This window comes from Scomber scombrus, chromosome 3 (genome assembly GCF_963691925.1).
Source record: "Scomber scombrus chromosome 3, fScoSco1.1, whole genome shotgun sequence".
Taxonomy (NCBI): Eukaryota; Metazoa; Chordata; class Actinopteri; order Scombriformes; family Scombridae; genus Scomber; species Scomber scombrus.
Genome location: NC_084972.1, coordinates 10163171 through 10179595, shown reverse-complemented (window position 1 = coordinate 10179595; position 16425 = coordinate 10163171). Strand labels below are relative to the sequence as shown.

The following is a 16425-nucleotide window of genomic DNA, read 5'->3' as shown; positions in this document are numbered from 1 at the left end:
CTGTGACTGTGGCAGCGTGTCTGTAATTATGTCTAACTATGACGGTATCCAGTGTGACTAAAATACGAATCACAACTTTCAATCTCCTATTTTTATCTTGTGGAGATAAATATTTTGACTGCACTTGAATGCAACATCTGAAGCTTCACTCCTCTCCCACCGTACCTTTTTGCCTCCAGTGATCGCCACCTTTTGCAGTTTCCGATGACAGAACTTGGCATATGTGCTGATGGGAAGACCTGCAGGTAAAGAGAAGAGGTTCAGTGAAACCCAATTCCACATGAAACAATATGCACACTCTTAGCACATCCTGAAAGACCCCCTGGGTGAAACCCCTTAAGCGTTAGGCATTAATGAACACACAAAATGATAAATTATTAACACTCTTTCCCACAAACAGGACAAACAGTATTTTTTTTCTCCCACAGATGTCAACCAGTGTGTGAGAGGCAGGCAGAGGTAATTGGAGAGACATGTTGACAGTGTGATTCTAGCATATGGGGATTAGAGCAGGCCGGGCTAAACTGTCAAGCTGAGGGAAGATTTACCACTGCTGAACAAAAGCTTTAGAGACAGGATCCGGCCTACACATCCAACATTCAGGTGATTCATCAGCATACGCAGACAAATGTCTCTGGAGAGAGTGAGAAAAACACAGAGGCTTCCTGTCTATTACCTGCTCTACATAGCTACAGGAGAGCCCAGACTCTCTGGTTTGTGAGGCAGGTTATACTAGAAGCGCTAGCTACTGAAGAACCTGTTCTGACTCTGAACATTTCAATTGCGATTATGTACACTTGTGTTTCTTAATCAAAAAGCAAACAGAAAGCCTTGACTGATAGGTCACTGTGTGTAAAATAAAAACCCATCATTCATCTCTGTGGTAACGGTTTACACTAAACACTGAGCTCTCCTGGGGTCTATTCCTGTTTCCCAGAGTCTCCACTGCATCAGGTACCTGAACCGGGGCCAGATAGACTTACTGATGGGGTTTTTTCCCAAACACTTTCCATCATGTTCCCTCAAGTCAAAGCTCCAAGATTTATGACAAAGAGGTGACTCCCATGCAAGCTTACAACTGCTGCTAATCTGATCAATTTCGACTATAATTATGTCTAATTAGAGAGATCATACCAATAATTTGCCCTTGATCTCGGAGAAGATCAAGGGCAAGACCCCCCCCCCCCCAAAAGGCTCCCAACATAGAGACTGTTCACTCTCTGGGAGAAAAGCAAGATTGCAGAGCCCCATGTTGCAGTGAAAGAGTGTTTGGAAACTACCGGTGGTCTATATTTACATGAGGTTTGATGCTGTGAAAGCAACAACAACAAGGCAACCAAAGCTCGGGAGAAATGCGAGCTCATTAGGAGCTTGAGTGTACCGTGCCAGGCTGAGAAGGGCATGACACCTGTCTGCACACGGGCAAAAAACACAGAGCCATAAAAGAACGTTGAGGAGACAACTTCAGTCTCGACTTGGTTACTGTTTACAAGACGCTCATCTGAGTGCTGGCTGAAAACAATGCACCTCTGAGCCATTGGTGCATTGGTTTCTCCAAGCGAGAGGCCTCCAAGTTCCCTCGTGAGACTCCCACTTCTGCTGCTCACAGCTGCTCATTGCTTTGGTCAGACGGTGTATGTGTTCAAGCTCCTCCATTCATCAATCAAACAGCAGCTCTCATTATGCTGTTGGTGATGATGGCTGCTGGCCGTCATCAAGATTCCCCTCCCTGAAGACCTTTAGAGTTAGTCAGAAATGTTGGGCTTTCTCTATGACCTCTTAGTCACTTTTAGTTTTTCAGCATAAAGCACTGACGCTGAGTCAGTACGATGTGTGAGGCCACCGCTGTGGTGAGACGATTGGCTTCTTCTATGGTGACATCATCATGAGAGCTGGCAGTGTGGGTTGCTTTAATGAGGGCACGTGCTGATGAGTAGGTATCCCCATTAAAGACTCTCTGACATGCAAGTGGCAGGGAGAGAGAGAGAGATAGAGAGAGAGAGAGAGAGAGAGAGAGAGAGAGAGAGAGAGAGAGAGAGAGAGAGAGAGAGAGAGAGAGAGAGAGAGAGAGACCACTAATATGATTCACAGTGGGGTCCATTGTGCGCATACACAACCTTCTGAAATTCTCATCCTACATTTTTTTTTCAGCCCAACTTTCTGTGAAACCCATTCATTGTGTCTGCAAGTACATGAGCATGGACTCATCTGACAAACTGCACAGTGCAGGATTTTCCATCCCACTCTACAGTGGTCACTCTACAGGGAGAGATATGTTTGATTTGTAATGGCTCGCATTGCTTCGAGACTCCAGACAGCTTTTGAAGAGAGTAGAAAAACATTTTTGTTTGGGACTCTCTCTCTCTCCCACCTACTTTATGCTCTGTCAAACTGAAGAGCCAATGTTCTTAAAACTATATCTTGGGCAACAGACTTGGGAGCAAATGAATGAGCGAAAGATTTACCCTCTTCCTCCTCGGTGTTCTGTTTCCGTTTCTTTCTGGACTTTGAATTCTTCTTCAGTTTCAGTTCCTGCTGTTCCAGTATGAACTGGGTCACTATGAATCATAGGAGACAGCAAAGGTCACATTTCTGATGGTCAAAAAGATGAACACAAGGCCACCTATCACAGCTTTTCTTTTATCTGACTGACTACCTTTAAATTAAATTCTACAACAAAAAAAAGGGAAGGAGAGAAGAAAATGAAGGTTAATTTGTTAATTTGTTAATTTGTTAATGTTCTGGGCTCACATAAACCATGCTGACAATCAGACAACAAACTCAGGGAGGTGCAGAAGAAAGAAAGGTGACCCACCCTGTTGCTCAGTCTGAGACTCACATTTCTTGTCGCTGCTGGGCTCCATGTGTCTCTGGATGTAGCCCTCCAGGTAGCAGCGGAACTTGGGCGAGGGAGCGAAGAAGGCCAAACTGACCGCCATCAACTCCCAGCCCGCCGCCAAGCTCCTGGGGGTTGCGTTGCCCGTTGTCTGCCTCACTAGCTGTACGTACAGCTCGTCCCGCAACCCCGGCATGTCCCAGCACTTGGTGATGATGAGCAGGGCGCTGTGACGGCGATCCAGGCGCGAGGGCCTGTCTCCCATGTAGGCCTGCACCAGCTTGAACATCTCGCAGGCCTCCTTTCTGACGGCGCGGTTGCTGGTGACCAGCATGGGCTTTTTGATGGAGCCGCGGTTCCACGACAGCATGTTGGCGATGGAGACGCGGCGCCGGAACAGGCCTTGCGTGTGCATGTTGAGGTGCTTGCTGGCCCAATCCTCCATACCCATGTCCGGAGGCGGGGGCTGCCGCAAGGTGGCGTAGGAGAGCTGGTAGGAGGATCCTCCCGCTCGTCCTCCTGCCCCATCACCTCCCTCTCTGTTGTCGTGGTTGGAAGGTCGGTGGGGGCCGAGGGAAGCGGTCCGCCCGTCCACCATGCCTTTCTTCCTGCTTTCCAACTGAGCCTGCAGCTCGAGGGTGCCCGCCTGCAGGGGAACAAGAGGCAGGCATGAGATAGAGAAGAAGAGTAAAACAGAGGAGGAGGAGGAGGAGGAGGAGGAGGGAGGGTGAAGTTTGACCAGAGAGAGGTACAGAGGCATGAGTGCAGCAGAGATACAAAACGTGTGTGTGTGTGTGTGCAGCTGCAGAGTCTTCACTGTGTCACACTGAGAGTCAGGCTGCTTTTCCGCCTACTGTGCTCCTCTCTGCAATGCTGGGACTGGAGGGGAAATTGTTGCAGGATCGGCACATTAAATTTCCTAACTGCCAGAAAAAGAGTCTCTCCGAATCCTCATGTACTCCGGCCTCAGCAGGTGACCAGATAGTGGCGTAACAGTCCATACCCCCTGCCACTCCCCTTCAAAAACCAAAGCTACTCTCCACACACAAGACCTCGCTGTGATCCCTGCGGTGAGGTTTACGATCATAAGGAGCACCTCGCCTCCCTTAATAGAGAACGCCAGTAACCCAGATATGCTCTGCCAGCAGCCAGGAACAACATGAAACCAGAGCCAGAATCAAAGCTTAAATTTACTAATGGAACATAAAACGCATTGACATGTCTTTTCAATAAGACCCTGATGTAATACGGAGCTGACAAGTGCCAGACAAGCTGGACTTTAGATTTTGGGTTTTCTCAATCAAATGGAGCAGATCTGAGGCTCGCCACTTGGCAGGAGGCCTACACGGTCGTTCGAAGTTGATGTTTTGGTTTTTTTTTGGAATGGGCGACAGAGGTCAACTCCAGAAGATCAAATGCAACAAAGTACATACTTAGCTGGGGGGAAGAGACAAATGCGGTGCAACTTTTATTTTCAGCAAATTACACTGTTATACAGATAGCTTACAGATGCACCAGTACAGGGTGCTTCTTCAGCCATGCTATGGGTCGGGACACAACAGTGAAACAGTGGAAAATACTCTCAGCTTATAAAAATATGAATTATTCATGATCTTTGTGGAAATGCTCGGAGTTTAAACGTGTACTTTGAATGAAAGTTAGTTCAAAAGGTCTTTCAGCAAGAACACAATGTTCAAATATGGTATACGTAGAGCTGCACATACATAGCGAGAACTAATCTGTGAGAGTGTGTGAGTGATATAACAGCAGGCCCGCAGAACATTCCAGGACAGACTTAGGAGGCCAGCTCGCTGCTCCTTGGCTGTTGTCTAACATGAAAGAGCCACAGTGGTATCAATAAGCTTTAGTAGCACTCTACCTCCCCTTCCTCCTCCTCCTCCTCTTCCTGCCAAGCCGGGCCATATGGGCCACAGTGGCCCTCCTTCCTGACTGAGGGGAGCCATGTCCTGAATCTCTCTGGCCTGGCATGGGCCCCAGATGCCCGAGCACAGAGCTGGCGTATGAGTATACAGTACCTGCAGCGCGGGGCAGATGGATGGTGGTAAGAGGATGACAGGTAATGCTGGGACAGTGGCCATTAGAGTCAGCAGTGCCCAGCCTGCCCACCGCCTAACGTCCTGGGGACATTTAGGCATTCGGGATTGGAATGTGAAAAGGCATTACTCACAAAATGCCTCATGTTATTTTCAAAGAGACAGATTAGCCTTACTATTTTCATCCAAAAGCTCCCTGATGATTCAAACATTCACTATTATAGTTGCAGAGGTGCAGTGTGGGACTGATTCACTTCTAAAAACAACACTAATGTATGGAGTTATGATGTGTGATTCTGTTGCAAGAAGGGGATTTGGAGATCAGAAATAGCAGATCTCGGAATTGGCTCCAAATGCTGCTACTTATATAACTGTTTTGAGAGTAAAATTGCTCTTTTATCTTAGATCATGTGTACCTTTTGGAAAGGAACCTTGACGTCAAGATAAGCCACCACCACGGTCCATCCACGTGTCTCTCTGCACTTTACACCGCAAACTTGAAATATATCTAAATCAATTTTGTTTGATTTTGATCTGACCCAACAGTCAAGAAGACTATTTCTACACAGTCAAACAATCTGTCCTTTCTTCCACTTCAAGCTCTCTGAGGACTAGACACACTCTGCAATACAAAAGCATCAGCTAAAAATGTCCAAAATATGCAGATGCTTTATTCAGGCATGACTTGGCCTCATTTGACAGCGAGACTGAATTCTTCTCTAATTTAATAGTGAATCTGGAGAGCCGTCAGTAATCAGAGCACTCCTAGACCAAACAAAGCTGAATCCAAGCAAACCTGCCGAGGTAAACAGACCACACAATAATACAAACACAGTGTGAGCTCTTAATCAGGCAGGAACGTATCATAATATTGGATTAGCCGTGATGTTTTCTCTTACAATCGCTATTTTGTTATTAGCAATACTTGAATTCACTCACACGCTGTCCGAAATTAAAGTTGTTGTTGTTTTTTTACTGGCTAAAATAATAAATGGCCTTTTTGTGTCACATATATATTTAACCCAAGATACTTAACCCCAATGGTGTATGAATGGTTAGTTTCCTCCTGATCAGCAGGTTGGCACCCTGCGTGGTAGCCCCTGCCATCAGTGTGTGAATGGGTGAATGAGACATGTAATATAAAAGCGCTTTGAGTGGTCATAACGACTAGAAAAGCGCTATATAAGTACAGTCCATGAGAAAATAAGCTATTATGTTGGATACTGTAGCTAGCAGCAGACTGGCAGCAATGACAGTTTAGCAGAGAGCTGCAATGTCAAGTAGGTGGTTATAAACAGTGCTGCGCAATTAAGAGCGCTCGAGAAGGTCTGTGGCTGTCGCTCCTTCGCCTTGCTGTTTTGATGCACGTAAAACACACATATGGTTCACGTTTCTACACTGAGGGGACAAACATAAGTAATTTCCTGTGAGCCAGATATTTTATTACACGACTATTTTAGTACAAACATTTCCTGCTAGTGTGGTTGACAGCTTTCAGAGATTTACTTGCCGAACGGAAAATCTACCCCCATTTGGCGCTTGGCGGACACTACGCTCACACACACACACACACACACACACACACACACACACACACACACACACACACACACACACACACACACACACACACACACACACACACACACACACAACACACACACACACACACACAGGAAGTGGTGTTACCTGAGAGGGTGGTCCTGGGGTCTCTGGTGAAGACAGGCTGGCTTGGCTATTAACGCTCAACTCCAGGGTGTCCACCTTCTCATAGGTCCTTTTCTGCCGCCCTGGTATCTCCAGAGGGGTCAGAGCAGGGTTGCCATGGTTACCTGCCCTACTCAGTGAGCGGGCAGCCCCGGTGAGGTCTTCTCGTGATGAGCACCTGCCGGCCGACCCCCCTCCTGCACCGTACCACCTGAGTGAGTCAGCGGGGGAGCGTGTCCGAGGTACGACCACTCTCTCTCCCATCTCTGGGTCCAGTCCTGCTCTCACCTCCCTCATGGTGTTGGAGCGACTCACCACCTCCCTCATCTCGGCCATCAGCCTTTCGTTGAGGGCGCACAGCTCTCCGTTGCTGCCTACTGACCCCGGCCTGCCTCCTGCGCCGCCGCTGGCTCCCACCCTCCTCCTGCTCTTTCTTCTCAGACTTGGAGAGGGGCCAGTGGAGTAACCAGAGTCTTGATAGTTTGCTGTGGCCTGTGGAGTTGAGGAGGGGAAGTCCTGCGAGGCCTGGCTGCTCTGCCTACTGTGCCTCGCCTCCATGGCTCGCTGGACAGTGGCCTCCAGCACCCGCCAGCTTTGCTTCTTGTCCAATGTACTTGGCCCCGGGGTCCCCGCCTCTCTGTCCCTCAACTGGCCTCGAGCCGGGGGCAAAGAGTGAGCGTGGGACTGGGGATGTGGCTGAGGCTGGGTCAAGACTGGGTCCTGCCTGGAGGTAGGGGAGGGGGCACGTGTGGATGCAGGGGAGCTGGATAGGAGCTGTTTGGGGTCCACGTTGATCATGTGCTTGATGCACTCCAGACCAGCTGGGCTATAGTCAGAGGCAGAAGGATTCCTCCTGTGTCTGGACCCTGGATGAGATGAGACAGGGTGCTGGAGGTGTCTTGGTTTCTGGAGGCTATGGGTGGGCGTCAGGCGAGACAGAGGTTGCCCGTTGTACAGGTGCGACCCCTCTACCTCCATGTCAATCGGGGGTTCGTCATATATGGGACAGTCTGAAACTGGCTCGTCATAGATTGGGGCAGTGCAACCATACTGGGGGGAGACGGGGCGCGGTGTGCTGGTCTGTGACCTGTGCAGGAGTGGACTGGGATGGCCGCTTTCTGATGACACCAAACAGAAGCTGCCATTGCTGGCTTTTCTCAGGTGATGGGCCTGGCGTGTATCAGCTGACATTTTGCCAGAAGGGGCAGTTTTATATCCCTGGTTGGAGCTTACGTGTCCTCCTTGGGCCTTACTGCTGGATTGGTGCAGAGTGAAGGTGTTGGCTTTGCCGTGTGCACTGTGCTGGAGGTGCTGCTGCTGCTGCAAAGATGGGCTGGGTTGATTACGACTCATGCTGTTCACCTTCACCAACATGGCTGCCTTAGAACCAGGAGTGGGCTGCCATCTTTGAGAGGCATCCCTGAGGGAAGAGAAGACATGGAGAAGAAACAGATGTCAGTCAAAGAAATGGTAAATATAGAAATAAAAATAAAGGCATACATATTCAACATACAGCGCCCTGAAAAGTCAACAGTGCTATAAACACACTATCATCATATGCAATCAAGTGCTGGCATGAAGCCAGACGCTACATTTCATCCATTTCAGAAAATTCCAGGCTGACAGGGCTGGGAAAAATCAGCAGCAATCCACAAATTCTTCTCTAAACATTTCGCTGACCTCCAAAAACTTCACTCCATTTTTAGTCCGGCAGTCATAATAGCCTTGTCAAACCCATGAGACAATGACTCCAGTGTGTGTTGTGCGAACAAAGTGCCTAAAAATACTGAGCCACTTAACACATCTCAGTGACACCCGTCCACAGTTCTTTCTAACATGTATGTCTTGTAATCTGGAGAATACACATTGGGTGATGTTATACCTTTGTTGGCAGAATCTGTGAAGTAGCTGATGATGCTTTCATCTACATATGACTATCAAATGGCATAACAGTCTGCCATCTGAATCACTGACTGAACATCTGGACTATAAACCAGCAAGCCACATGAAAAAGAGGTAGATCTGAGAGAAGTCAGGTTTGCATTGGTTCACAGTTGAGAAGATCTGCACTCGAGTCCAAAGGTTAATTCTTCTCCTTTTGGTTGAGTGACCGAGCTAACTTCAAACCCGATGACGCACTGCTAATCCCGGCGACGTAAAAACAATCTGCCATCAATATGGTCACGCTGCTCTGGTCTGCTGCCCTCCATACTGCCGTCGTCTCATAATCTTTTCTTGTAATCAGGACTTCTCATTCCTCGACTGACCAACAAACCTCACCCTCTTACACCGACCAGTGTGTTTCAAGCTGGCATTATTACACATGACACACGTGACACAGTTGTGGCCTAAGTAAGACAACATGTGGCGCAGTATAGAAAATACAAGCTGAATATCCTTACTCAAAGTCAAACAGGTAAGTACGTTTCTGAGCAGGTAAAGGAGACTTACCTTCCCTCCCTCCGCCCCGTCTCTCTCTCTCTACTTTACATTCAGTAGGTTAATTAATGAGATCAAAGCTGATCACCTTCTGTCCTTGTAAATCCAAATATAAACACAGAGCCACAGCTAGTGTTCAAAGGCTTCCCTTTTTCCAAGAGCACTACGATTCAGTTGAGAGTTGGGCTGTAACGGCAGGAAGAGGACCAAAGGGAGGAGGAAGAGAGGCGGAGTGACCCCCCCCCCCCACATCTCTTTTGGAACAATGCAGAAATAATTCCCCTGAGGTCCTCAGGCCAACGGCAAACTTCCTTTAGTCCTCTTAGCTATAGCTCAGCACTCTCTCTCTCCTTCTCTGAGGACTATAGAGTGAGTCACACCACCTCAGCGGTTTGAATGTAAACAGGCTTCAAACGGTCCCACAGATTCACCATCTAGGCCGCGTCTATAAACAGCTGGGTCTCAGCCACCTGGCACAGCACCAAGACAGTCTGCCACAACTACTGTTGTTGGGAAGACTCCAAGGCCCCCCAATCAAGACGGTTTACTGCCTAACACACACACACACACACAGACAGACACGTGTGAAGACAAGAAGCTCTGATGGATGGGATTCACCTAAAACCCACCGCTGTTTAGTTGTTACAAACAAGTGTGACTGTATGGGGCGGTGAGGAGGAGGTGGGGAGGGGGTATGGGTTGATAGGTGACAGCTGTAAGTGTGAGAAGTCGCTGTTTGTGCTCTTTCAAACGGTGTATGTTTTCTCACTCAGTAGGAGTGAGAAAAGCTACAAACTCTTTCCCCACCTCTGCAGTTGACGCACAAATGAGTGTGTATAGCGCCGGTTTGTCACGGCAGGAACGGCTCACACACACACGTGATACATTGAGACCCTTTTATTTCTCGTAATTGGACGACCAAAGAACAGAGCGGACCTCACGCGTTCAACCACAATAATCAAATTCCCGCTTTCATTATCTACAAAAAGATCAAACCCAGTTGCTCACACTTAAACAATCGCTGGGGTAAGGGAACAAAAAAAAGAAGAAAAAAAAAGAATCTGTCCTCTGTGTTCTCAGTGGTTGGGTGATGTACTTTATGAGGACTGACCCTGAAAGAGCAGTGACCATCACTTCCTGCCCAAGGAGGTCCTTTGGAGGTTTGGAGAGAGAGAGAGGGTTTCCCCGTATGTAACACAAACAGGAAATGCCTAATGTAATGTTCACACACAGCACAGAGGGCGGAAATATGAGCTTAAACTTAATTTTATTTACTGTATTACTTTATAATTTGTTTGACTTTATACACGGGAAATTCTATCTCCTTGGAACCAAGTTGCCGTTTCATCTTCACAGCCAAAAAACACAACGGTCTCCTGAAAACTGACATCCTTTTTATTACTCCTGCCTATCCATACAAACACTAAAGCATATCTTATAATATATTCAGTAGCAACAGCAGACAGGCTATTCTTCGGGACTGAAACTGACCATATTCATATGCCCGTGAGGAGCACCCTGCTATGTCCGGCTCTCGGTGTTGGGAGAGAGGGATTTTGGTCAGGCTTAGTCTCTACTGTTTGTCTGCCATTGTCCAAGTCAGGCTCAGTAAAGGGGCACTGACACACTGTGCTAGCAGGGAGTTTGGTGTGTTGATCATCACGATCACATGGGGGCCAGTGGCCAAATCTAACAGTAAGGCTGTACAGTGTCTTCGATCTCTGTCCAAAGCCTCTAATCCCATTACACAGCTAGAACAACACGTGCATATCAGTAAACCCCAGGTCAACCAAATAAAGTATGATTACAAACCCTGGACCAGAAAGAGAGACAAGAACAGCACAATGGTGAGAAAACACAACAGGCCTAAAAGTGGGGAGACCACTAGATGGGGGCGGGGGGGCAGACAGACAAGAGAAGGAGGGTGTGAGCATGTGTAAATGAGAAGGAGTGGGGATTAGTCGTGGGAGAGTGCAGCAAGGGAATGAGCGGGAAGGCTAGAATTCCTCAGAGCTCATTCAGGGGCCTCTGTGGCAGTGTGGGGAGCCTCATACAATGCATGGCTGTGCCATTGTCATGGAGACGCCTCCCTAAACGACAGCAAAGGAGAGCAAAGGGGGGGGTTAGGACAGAGGCTGAACCTGAAAGAGTCATCTTCAACCTCAGTCTCTTGCGTAACGCTGAACAGGCCTGGACTTTATTCCAATCATAATGAAAGTTGTTTAGAAAGGGTGTGTTGCCTGCTAGTAGCTCGTCTGTCAAGTGTTTGCTGAATGTTAGCTGAAGTAGAGGATTATCCACAGTAATTCATCACAGAAGTTAAAAAAGACATGATAATTACCACTGGGAGTGTAAAAACTCTTTCCAGATTTTTTTAAGATCTCCTGCTGTTTGCAGAGAGATTATGTCCATTTTGACTATTATGACTATTTCTCAAGCACGCATAAACAGACACACACGGCACTTGTGCGTGCCACACACCTATGATACGCCCATATGCACTTACAAACCCCTTCATTCAGAGCTTGGAACAAACATGTGAGACCCTTAGGAAAGATAGGACAGAGAAATGTGAGATAAAATGAAGTTAGAGGCCTTTTGGAAACCAACGGGGTAATCTGATTGGCCTCTGAGGCAGCAAATCAACTTAACGGTCAGCAAATTTCAATTAGTCTTGGCAGTTCTGGTGTCTCGCATCTACAAACACAGTCCCAGATGCCTCTGTCACTGTTCTGAATATCACTGCGGTGAGTTTGTCTCCGTAACCACCTAAATATACTATGTTGTGAACAGATGTTCTCTTTCTTTCCTGCCTGGAATAAGTGCTGTTGGAAAAGCCATCAGCTGAGTCACCTCAGCGGATAGAGATATGGATTTGGAAATTCTTAAATATACCTCCTGGGAATAGTGGGGTCTGAAAAACAGGGGTTATTATTAACATTGGTTGGACAGGAAGAGGAAATTAGGTTGCATAGGCCAAGCTTCTGCTACACAAACACCTCAGAGCACAGACCAATGAGATCACTGAGATCTGCGTAGAGGAAGGAAACTGAAAAGACAAAGAGGATTCGCTGAGGACAATGTCGGATCCATGTCGCCGACGTTCAAAGCTGATTTTTCTTCCCGCTTAAGGAGAATTTTTTCTTTTTCAGTTTTGAACAAACTGTCATAAAAATATCAAGCAGAAGCGAAAAAATAACATTTTGGACTTGAGGCAAAGCTGGTAGCCTCCTACTTCCTGTAAAACACCTCCAGAGAGCCAGCTGGCCCACAACAGCTGAACTGACGCACCTCCCTTTTCTGAGCCAAGATGTCTACCAGCTGTGCAAGTCCATGGCTCCCACAGCCCGACCCTGTGAGGAGTGCCGGGTTGGGCCAGGGGACAGCCAGTGGGACGATTTTGAAGGGACAGGATGAGGCCGAACCCAAGTGGATTCCAGAGAGATCAGTCCCTGGAATTCGAAACTGTATCTGCATGTGTTTTGTTTTTGTGAGGACAGATCCCATTATAGCACACTGTTAGGGATGACATGATAAAAACTGGATCCTCTCTATACATGCCCCAAATCTATTCTGGTATCAAGTCTAAGAGAAAAAAAAATACAACAGCAATGATAGTAAATAATAATGTCCTATTAGAAATGAATGGGAGTGAAAGCACCCTGAAAAACACCATCTGTGCCCACTGCATGTCAGCTGAGCAGCACCTCAGGCCAGTTCTTATGCAGAACCGCTGGAGATATTCCACTAGACCGCGGCACCATAGAGAGAAGTTAAACTGTAAAAGCAGTGTTTCAAGGATATCTAAAAAACAAAAAACAAAAGAAGTTTTGGATACACTGCTTCAGTGAGACACATAAAATGGTAACTCTGTAATCCAGTTTTTGAGAATGTCATAAACTTTGCATTTACGAGAGAGAGAGAAACATGGAAAGCGTAGAGAAACGGCACAGAGATAAAAAACTAAATCAGGACGTTGTCACTGCTAACTAGACCAAAGCGTTCATGCACATAACAGGATCCGGAGTTCAAAGTGCAACTTTTTCACACAGGGGAAAAAAAAACCTACTTCATTATAATAGGCAGACTTTTTTTTTTTTTTTAAAGAGAGAAAAAAAAAACATCTGGAAAAAGAGCTGAAAAATGAGCTTACCACACCAGGAGTGAAGAGATAAAACAAGTCTCTCCAGTGTGCGTAAAAATGTTGTGGCTACGTCCTCAGAGTGGCGGGAGATGAAAAGCATGAAAGGCTCGTGTTCTCGCTGTAAACATGCAGACAATATGTGACTCATTAAGAACTTTAAAACTTTATCTACCCCATAAGACACCCCCTCGTTTCCTAAATAAACCGACTGGTGATTTCTCCTCCATGACTCACAGCCAGACAAGCACAAGAGGGGAAGCTTGTTATGTTTTGGCTTTTCTTTCTTTCTTTATAAACCCATTTTATTTTTATTATATGATTTTTCAAAGTTTTCAAGATAAAAGACATGTATGTTTGACTTCAACTCACAGGCTCATCCCGCAAATTCAAGAAGCGCTGTTAATCAATTATGCTGACAAATTGAATTCCACATTCTCATGCCTACCACCTTACTCACCAACCCACCCACTCGCAGGGTTACTGAGTACATTTAGGTGAAGGAGGGAAAAATATAAAAAGATAATCAAGTAATAAAAATTAATCACTCACACAAAGGGAAGAAGGGAAAGAGAAAAAAAGGGAGGAGGAGGAGTGGGTGGGGATGCTAGCTACTGTAATAGGACATTTATTGGTTCCACTCGCCTCTTTAAGGGGTTCAAGTAGGGAATCATAAAAGTCCACAAAGGGCCTCCGTATTTTAACAAAAGGTTTGAGACGACCTTTGAGTGTTTATTTAATTTTTTTTTCGCTTTATGAAATACATAACATCTTTGACCCGATGAAAAAAAGGTCGGAGGATCGTGCTGCTTCCATTTTAAAGGGATCAAAAGTCTTGAAGGGAGTGTAGTGAAAGCTCTGACCACATAGGCTTCATTTAGTAAGAGAGCACAGGATTTCTTTCAAGTTAAACCAAAGAGGGCACGGACTGGGTCAGGGTCAAATTGGATTTCAAACATCTCGCTAAAAAGCTTTAAAAAATACTTATCCGAGGAGGTGGAGAGATTCAGACACAGCCAGAACATGTGCAGAAAGTCCGCTGGCTGGCCCCTACGTTGAGGGCAGAATGGCTCAATGTTCGGATAAATCTTTACAAATCTAGCATTAGTAAAATGAACTCTGTGTACCGCTTGTGGTTGTAATAAGTTATTTTGGCTTTTTTATACTTTTGTTTTCAAGCATACGGTTTATTTAGAAAATTCCCTTAAAAACGTCCTCCAAAAAAGATACTGAAAGAGAAAGTAAAATAAAATGCTTCCAGTTCTGTTTTTACTTGTTTGTGTCTTCAGGTATTGGCACCATTATGGGAAGTTTATATATTTAAATTTTAGTTTCCTGAAAATGCTTCAGACTCAAATTAAACCCAACATGCCTATAACTAAACTCCTCACACATTCATTTAAAACCAGCTATTTAGGCTCCTCTGTAATGTGTAAATGCTGATGCAACTTTAGTTTAAGCGCACACACAAATAAACAACACAACAACCCACACAGAGCTGAGTTACCATAGTTACTGGTACAGCCACATGTGTGTACGCTCTCTGAGTCTTTTTAAAGGAGTCCAAAGTTAGCTAACAATCAGGAAAGGCGAGTTTTAAGTGTCTAATCTCAGCGTGACTGCCTCAGATTGAATGCTGGGACGCTGCTATGTCATTACAGGGCTAAATGAGAGGGCACATACAAGTCATTTGGTGTTCTTGTCCTTCCAGTATACCTAGACTTCCTGCTTAGAGAAAGCTCAGTTGACTGGGGGGGGGGGGGAAACTAGGTTTAAGTGAGAGCCTTTGTTCGTTTTTTGGTCCATTATACGCCCCCAGGCCAGCTCACGAAAAAAGAAAAGAAGAAAAAAAAAAAAGAGTAGTGTGACCGTGATGTGAACCACTGTGGGTCACTTCTGGGTTGTCTTACACCATGCTGTCATGTGTCCTCAGCAGACTTTTAACATGTACTCCTCCTCAGCAGGTCTTCTGTAAGTTGACTGGAAAGGAGCCCACACACAGTGAATCATCCCAACACTATCTGCGGTGAAATCCCATACAGATGTTACCTGGTACAACGCAGACGCACATGCGATGAAAGGTGGGTGAAATTCAATGCAGATGTTATAAGCTAGATGATCTGTAACACCTTTGACTTCGTACATCATGGAAAAGAGATCAGTTTGCCTGTTTCTTGTGCCCATAACCAAATGTGACTGACATGTTTACCCCTGGAGACCACGGTACTTCCCTGATGAGCTCCACAGGCTCAAAGTACCCAGAAATTCCCAGGACATGTGATAAGACTTGGTCAATGAGTAACAGATTTGGCACGCAAGCATGCTCGTATGTCTACACTTCCTATAAGCGTGAACGTAGACAAATACAGATATGAGCTTTACAAAGCGAGGGAGAGACAGACAGAGAAGGGGCGCTGCATCAACCAACCAGTGCTTAGAATAACACACAGGGTGTGTTGTGTGGAGCTTTGGAAACTCTTCTATCTATTATGAACAGATGTATTATTGGCGCATAAACAAAAGGAAACTGGTGTTGGATGAAGTGGGACTGTCCCATCTCCACAAAGAACAGCATTGTTTTTTAGAAGGTCAGAAGTTAATAACATTTCATTTCCAGAAATTTCACAGAGAAAAAAAAAAGCAAAGCAAAAAGAACAGGTTAGGACATGTCTAAAATAGCTGAGACATTCACACCAAACACTTAGGAAATTTCAGCACTGAAATATGTTATGAAACTGAAAACATTATGACCAGAAATTGCGTGATCTAAAAAAAGGAAGAGGACTGTATTCTCATGAAAGCCCCTAACACTCCTCCGTTAAGGGTGGGACAGAATAATTAGTTAACCTCAAACCACTGTGACCACTCCGGCTCTTCATTTAAACTTTCTCTCTCGCTCTTATCCCATTGATCCTTGTCATTACCAATAAGATGTCCCACTGACTGAAGACAAGCATGTCACAGAGTTTGTTTACATCCATTTTGAGCTGTCACATTCCAGCCTCTCTGTGCATTTTGTCGTGGTTTCTAATTACCTGTTAAGAGATGGAGCCTGGTGAGCATGTGAAGGGCCATATGGCTGAGGGGGATATCAAGCCCATGTTGGCTAAAGATTCGTCAGCCTTCCTCTGAGGAACACAGCTGGTCATTGTTTTAAGGGGAGACAGAAAAGGCTCTGGAAAAGGTTGAGTCACTGGGGCAGAGTTGGACCCTCTGGGGAGGTTTAACACTGCACACACACACCAGAG

General features: G+C 46.0%; 1 protein-coding gene across 3 annotated transcripts in view; it reads right to left on the bottom strand.

Annotated features, from left to right (window-relative positions):
• Positions 1 to 16425, bottom strand: part of arhgap46a (Rho GTPase activating protein 46a) — a 33407-nt gene that overhangs the window by 3666 nt on the left and 13316 nt on the right. For 2 of the 3 annotated variants that reach the window (XM_062416297.1, XM_062416295.1), the window contains exons 3-6: positions 6580 to 8017; positions 2816 to 3482; positions 2466 to 2558; positions 166 to 239 (exon numbers count right to left, since the gene is read on the bottom strand). In XM_062416297.1, coding sequence (XP_062272281.1) covers positions 166 to 239; positions 2466 to 2558; positions 2816 to 3482; positions 6580 to 8017 — 2272 coding nt within the window. The remainder of the gene's footprint in view (positions 1 to 165; positions 240 to 2465; positions 2559 to 2815; positions 3483 to 6579; positions 8018 to 16425) is intronic. The other variant, XM_062416296.1, reaches the window with a different exon arrangement.